This window comes from Oppia nitens, unplaced genomic scaffold, assembly GCF_028296485.1.
Source record: "Oppia nitens isolate AA-2021 unplaced genomic scaffold, nextdenovo-longstitch-racon4-pilon3 scaffold1_pilon_pilon_pilon, whole genome shotgun sequence".
In the NCBI taxonomy this organism is placed as follows: domain Eukaryota; kingdom Metazoa; phylum Arthropoda; class Arachnida; order Sarcoptiformes; family Oppiidae; genus Oppia; species Oppia nitens.
Window position 1 is genome coordinate 10,306,013 of NW_026533199.1, and position 7,786 is coordinate 10,313,798.

Below are 7,786 nucleotides of genomic sequence, written 5' to 3' on the forward strand. Positions count from 1 at the left end.
TAAAATAAAACTAATTCATAAGTAATTAAACGAAATTATTAGTGGCATAATAATGTTATTATTACATAAATGTTGTTTTTATTTTAATTTGATAAATTAATAAATATTTTTTTTATTAATTTTACATTTGTATAAAATATATTTTTTATGTTTATTTGTTTCAAACTGTATTATTATTTAATTAATTAGATTATAAATTTATTACTAAAAGTTATTATAAAATTAAACTGCTCAATTTCAATGTTAATAATAATGTTATTATAATTAGAACTGAACAATTCAATCTTTTAAATTATTTGTTTTTATTTAACTAATTTTTAAAACAATAACTAATTTTTAATAATAGGAGCTATCATATGAGCAAATTGTCGTTTTTTAAACTAAAATTAAACTAAATCTATTTAGCATAAAATTTCTAAACAATAAAAAATATTTTGATAATATAAAATTTATATCAAAATTAAAATTTCATTATAAATTGATGTTACAGTAATTGGTTATGATAAAAAATAATAGATATATTTATTTTTCAGTTTTTAAAAAAATAATTATTATGATTAAATTATTAATATTTATTTTTTTTTGAGTTAAAATAATAAAGTTGATTACATTTTAGATAAAATTATGTTATTTATAAAATACAAAATAAATTGTTTTTAAAAGAAAGTAAAATATAGTTTAAAAGACTTCATTAAAAAATATTAATTAGTTTAAAAATGCATGCGTTATTTGTATTAATATAATCTACTTTTTTTATATAAAAAAAATTTCAAATATTATTTTCAAAAAATCTTAGCAATAATTAAATGAATATTTAATTACAAAATAATAGTTTAAGTAAGATATAATATAGTAAAATTTATTATCAAATTAGTATTAAATAATTGAATAATTAATTAATTAATTAATAAGCAAATTTCTGGCATCATCATATTTACTACGAAATGCGCCCACTTTCCCCCCACCACTACCACGTGATCTATATTTAAAAATCAAATTACGCGAAAACAAATAATACTGTATGGCCAACACAATGAGCAAGCTCAATAATATTATAGTGCCAAAAAATATGACAGTCGGCATTATACGTCTCATTTCAGCCACAAATCCGTGATACCGGTGCTCATTATGTTCATCCAGTGTCATGTGATGGGTCTGACGTTCATCGAAAATAACCTGTTGTACCGATTCGTGTAATTTTAGTCGTTCTAGTGCTACCTGTACCATGTCAAATTTATGCGATCTAGTTGGACTAGGTGATTTTGAACTGTCTGGTTGTCTAGTGGTAACAAATTTTGCTGATGTGGTCACACTGGACGGTAAAGTTTTATTGTTTGCCAATTTGTCAACAAAATTATCTTGATGACATTGTCTACTATGATAGGCAGCCTGTTTGCAGCCTAACTGTTCTATGTTTAAGACGAGCTAGATAAAATTAAATAATTATAATATTTATCTAATATAGCAATTCTATTGTGTTATTGTTGTTTATCTATTGTTTAAAACTACAATACCTTCAACAAATAAGCACTGGTAGTATTGATCTCCTGTGGCAAACATCTAACATTGGCAATCGTATCGAGACAGTCAATATTATCCCACGTTGAACAACATAATCGCTGGACAGGCGTATAGTTAGATGAAGTCATATTCCACTTGAGTTCGGCCGTATCGACACATCCCTGACGAACGTTCCGTTTGAGACCATAGAGACAGTCTATGGTTAACGGATCGGGTAGTGGTAGGCTGTCTTCATCACTCATGTTTACGTTGACGTATATTTGTCGCAACTGTGGTACCAAACAAAAAGGACTCTCAAACGGGTAGTCACGACACGTCCCGTTTTCGTAATAGTCTCGGGCGTCGAGAAAATGTTTGCGAAGTTCCTGTTTTTCGCGATCTAAACATTTTGACTGTTTTAAGTAAAATAATAATTATTATAAAAATAGGAAAATAAAATATAATAGTTTATACAAATCGATTTATATAATAATACGATTAAAAGTTTATCAAATTAATAGATAAAAATATTTTATTTTCAATATTTATTACATATTATGTATAATATGATTGATTTTATTTAAATTATTCATTTAAATTATTTTTTTATGTACAAACTCTTTAATTGTAAAAAATTAATTTAAATTATTTTATATTTAATATTTATATTGAGAATGAATTATAAAAATTGTGTTATAAAGAAATAATTATCCAATAGTGTTATCTTACAAGTTATTTATTACACACTAATAGATCTTTTAATTTTTTTAAATAGGATATACAGTATATCTATACAATTGTAAGTATAGTATTATACTAATAGTGAAAATTGAAATTATTATATTTTTAAAAAAATTATTGACTAACCGTATTGACAACATTTAGACTGCACTCCAAGTGTGTCCATCGGGAACAACACGAATCGGCCAGAGATGAGTTCGGACCGATAGACCACTGTTTGAAGGCATCGTTTTGACACAACTGTACTGAACTGTCAATTAGTGCCAAACATTTTAATGCCTCGTCATTGTGTTGAGGAAAATATTGACCGCAAACACCGTATATTATAATAATAATATTTATGAATAAAAATAGACAACAATTTAAAATTGACATTGCTTATTATCAGTTATTTTATAAATTATTAGATTATTTTTATTAATTTATTTTAAAAAAAGCATGTCTTAAGACACCATTTTTTTAGTATTATTAATAAAAATAATAATTTTATAACAAAGAAACAAAAAATATATTGTTTTTTACATGTATCACACCCTTGTACATAGATTACAAATTATATAAAAATTTACTATTAGCAACTAGATAACTTTATCATTATTACCTAGACAAATATCTATAAATTAATTTGTTATATAAAAATAAATGTATAGTTTAATAGTATTAGTATATTATAATATGGATTTATAAATTAGATTTTTATATATATATCATTTAATTATATATTATAAATTAAAATTAATTCTTAAAATTGATTACATTATTACTGAGAAAAACACTAAAATATAAGTTATTAATTATAATAAACTTTATTTAGTTTCAATGTGATAATTATTTACATGCAATAATTATTTACAAAATTATATATAATTTAAATTTTTAGCTAAATAAAAAAAATTCTATTTTATATTTTAAATATTAATAACATTTACAGTTTATAGACATAAAAATAGCTTTAAATAACTCTATTACTTAAACAAAATTCAAATGCAAATATTATATATAGCAAAAAATTATTATAACTTATAATAAAGTTTTAGTTAATATAAAACAAATTACTATAAACTATTGATATATAATTTAATGTTATTTTTAATTTATACATTATCAATTAGACAATTTATTTATTATAGATTTTATACTGTAATTACAAATTATTCAAAAATTATTTTAAATTATGCTTAATTGTTATTTATAAATAGTCTTAAGAATCTATTTACTATTTTTTCATTTATTTAGAAATATTTATAATTTATTATAATTATAAATTATTAGTGTACACATAAACAAATAATTACTAAATTTATTAATTATATTCATAAACATGAATTATTTTAATAAATTAATCAATCAATAGGTTTTACATATTAAACTTATTAAGTACTTTGTTAAATCTATCAAAAACATAATAAATATAATTTCTTTTATAAATTTATAAATCAAATAATTAAACTAAATATATTTACTTAAACATATTTAACTTACTTAATATTTCAAAATTTTATAACTAACCAAACCTAGTAATTACATTTCAAATAATTTTTTATATTTACAATTATACTTATTATTTAATAATGAACTTATTTATAGATAGTACTGTAATGTATTTCCCTATTGGACCCAACTATACCCTATTAGGTATTTAGGGTACGCCTACCCGTTCCCATATATAAAACCCCAGTAATGTACTAATCGTCGTCTTCTAGTGTATACAGTGACAGCAAACAAAATGGTAACGAGTTTGATCTTAAATAACAATTATATTAATTTTATTTTAAATGTCTAATAATTTTAATATGATAGCCCATATGTTTAAATATAAGATAATAATTTTTTTTAATAAGAAATAGCGCATTCTGTATATCTTATAGAGGAAAGCGCTTCCACTAAGTTTTGACGGTTTTCCACTGCAATTGTTATCATTACGTTATCATCTTTTTCGGTAATAAGTACATTATATTCGGCAGATATTTTACATGAAAATTCATGCCTCGTAATTGGTGACCACTTTTTCATACTTTTATCTACTATATTAGCTTTCATATAAATTTTGTGGGGTAGTTTTATTAAAGGGGTTCTCTATGTTTAACGTAAAGTGCGTAAACTTGTTATTTAACTAGATCTGGCTTAATGTCCAGCGATATTATTTGCGTTAAAAATTATTTTTTGACTATTTTTTTATCTTTTTGTAGTAATATACATATCACTGATTATATATTTAACACTTTTTATAATACATAGTTTTTTAAAATCTAAAATTATCATATAATAAGAATATTGTTGAGTGGAAAAGTAGCGGAAGGGTCACCCACTCCTGATAGTGATAACAACACTCCAGACATTATATGATACTCAATATATGTAAAAAACTGTTTTTTAATAAATATATTACAGTTTAATATATAATATATATTTTTAAATTATATATTATAGCTTAAAATTAATTTCAAACTCTTTACCATTTTGTCTACTGTCACTGTACTATACTGTACTGTATATTCATATTATTACTGCTATATATTCAATAAAACATGTTTATATATTACATTTGTGTATCAATTATTTTTTTAAAAACTAAAGTGTGACATACCCAACCCGCCGGAACCGGGAATACAATTCCCATCACAATTGGAGGTCCTACCGAGACCTTCCCATCGATTGTGGTATAAAGTTCGGGAACAGGCGCCTTGACGGTAAAGTGGGTCGAGTGGGAAGAGTAGGTACCATTCGGACACTTCAAGAGGAAAAGCAACTCCCGTTCGCATCCACTTTGGAAGGTCTGCTAACAACACCGACGGATTGGATCTATAAACACCAGGTCGAGAGGAAGAATAACCCCCGCTAGAAGACCAATACAACAAATCATGGCTGACGACCAAAACGCTATCACACTTCAGGATCTACGACAAGTTGTAAACGAAGTAGTAAGTGGCGGTCTTTCCTCTTTGGGTAATTTTAGAATAAGTAGCTATGAGGGGAATATAAGCAGCGAAGCGCAAAAGTGGATTGACGACTTTGTCGATGCCACTAATCTCAAAGGTTGGGATGATAATAGGCGCTTCAGTAACTTCAATCAGTTTTTAAGCGGCAAAGCAAAAAACTGGTATAAACTTTATGTTAAATTAGCCGGCAATGCAGCGCCAGCAGATTGGGCGGCTTTATATCGAGCATTCATAAGATACCATGTCCCCACTGATAGGGATAATGAATTGCGTACAAAAATGATAAAAAGAAAACAGTTAGAATATGAAGATGTAAAACAATACATCACTGATAAGCGACTTAAATGCTTAGATTATAACGCAAATATTGGTTGAAACGATTGGTAAGCTGTACCCTAATATCTCGGTAACTATTAACGGCTTAACCAAAGTAGTAAATATAAAATTAATTGTAGTTAAAAATTTCCACTTTGATTTACTATTAGGTAATAATTATACAGTGAAAGCAGGTGTCTTTATTGATTGTGCTAGAAGACAAATTATGTGTAGGGAATCCATAAAAAGCCTTAGTTGTTTAGAAAAATCATATGACTTCTATGATAACAAATTGCATTTAGCAAAACCGATAACTGTTCCGGCAAATGAACCTCAACTATTACAGGTCAGACCTAGTAATAAAACTATAAGGTTACCATATTTTAATTGTAAATTTATACCTTCCAAATCATTTGCAGTTAAATACAACATTGATATAAAAAGTGATAAAATTAGAATTAAATATAGTAAGGGAACGATTTAACAACAATTATGAAATACACCTAAATGATGGGATTATTGTTGGTTACTTTATAGTAGATAAAGATTCAGATAGTGAATCTGATACTGCCTTAACCAACAATCCTATCGAAAATTTAATAGAAATTTCAAGCAATGATTCCGATAAATCTGATGATTGCACAACAACATCAGATGAATACTATACATATGACTCAGAAAGTTCCAATAGTGATATTGAAATTACACCCTATATTGAAAGATGTGAATATTGTGTAAACAAAGAGTACAAAACAGATCATACAACGATGAATTCATTTATTGTAGTAATGCCTATTGTCAATATATAGCTGAGAAAAATTAGATGCAAAATAACTTAAGCTATGCAGAGAAACCTATACGGGGTATTCTAAAAAATAACAATAAAAGTATAGCCTCGCGTTACATAATAAGTTCAGATTTGACAACTGAACAACAAGGTAAACTAAATGATTTACTTGAAAGCTTCAGCAGCGTCTTTGCTTTTGACAAAAACAAATTAGGGCTTTGTACAGTAGAAGTTCTCACTAAAATTGAAAAATCCTGAACAAAGACCTATAATACAGCCTCCCAAACAATACAGTCCTTTCTTAAAAAATATTATAAAGCAACAAATAAATGATTGGATAAATATAGGAGTAGCCGAACCATGTGTCAGTGCATATGGTTCGCCAGTGTCATTAGTTGACAAAAAAAACCATAGGCCCAGATGGTCAGCTCGAGAAAAGATTATGTGTCGACTATAGAATGTTAAATAACTTAACAGAGGATGATATACACCCTATACCTGATCTCCAGCGCTGTCTAAGGTCATTTGCCAATGCAAAATATTTTTCACTGGTCGACCAAAACAGTGGATATATGCTGTTTGAGGTGGATGATAAAATTAAAGATATGTTAGCTTTCAGGACTGAAGATGGGTTATATACATTCAACAAAATGCCGTTTGAAACTTCCTTTACCCAACCGAGTAAACTGACCGACAATTGCTTCCAATTCGTATTCATCAGAAATTGGACCCGGTTCGTCAAAACTTCTTGGCGCCCTTTCATACTGATGAATCTTGATGTCAACACAATTGTCCACAGACGAATCATCATTTGGACTAATCAAAGATTTAAGTCCTGACGACCATTTAAAAAGTCGGCCTTATTTTCACACAAATAGCGCTAAAAGTAATGAAATAGAAACAAAAAATTCAAATTAAACAAAAAAATAATTAAATAAAATAAATAACTTACACCAAAAATGTCAACCACTTGTTTGGTCGATCGAGTGACTCTCTTTGGTGGCGAATAGGTGGAAACATCAATAACTGGTTCCCGAAGACGAGTCAAAACTACCGATGAGGGACGAACCAAATTGGCATTAAACCCAGTAGAGAGAGCAGAATTCGGGACCACTGACACAATGGTCTCAGAGAGGACGTTATAAATGGCCGATAAATCATCGATAAAGTCATCGGGTGTTGACATCGGTCTAGTATTGGTGACAATCGGTGCGACAGTGGCCCTTGTAACATAAGGCGCCGCCATAAGTTCGGGTGAAACGGGAGTCACAAGTCTCCGTTTTCTAACGGGAGATTTATTTCTCTCGTTAAGAGGAATGTCTTCCCGGCGTAATCCACTACCACCGCTACCATCATTAAAAACTCGGACATTGCGGGGTACGTAAGGAAGAGGAGATGGTGAGGACAATGGGGACTTCAACTGATGAGGTCGAGGAGTGGTAGGCAAAGCCTTACGCTTACGTGAAGACCTAGTCCTCATACTGTATGTAAAAAAAATAAAATA

At 27.9% G+C, this 7,786-nt stretch overlaps 1 protein-coding gene across 1 annotated transcript; it reads right to left on the reverse strand.

Annotated features, from left to right (window-relative positions):
- Nucleotides 1-843: 843 nt before the first annotated feature.
- On the reverse strand, nucleotides 844-2,705 carry LOC128952167 (uncharacterized). The gene is made up of 3 exons (XM_054297513.1): nucleotides 2,368-2,705; nucleotides 1,515-1,913; nucleotides 844-1,425 (listed from the first exon to the last, which is right to left on the reverse strand). Exons 1-3 carry the CDS (start codon nucleotides 2,614-2,616, stop codon nucleotides 901-903), a joined length of 1,173 nt encoding a protein of 390 aa, XP_054153488.1. The 5' UTR covers nucleotides 2,617-2,705; the 3' UTR covers nucleotides 844-900.
- Between the last annotated feature and the right edge of the window lie 5,081 nt (nucleotides 2,706-7,786).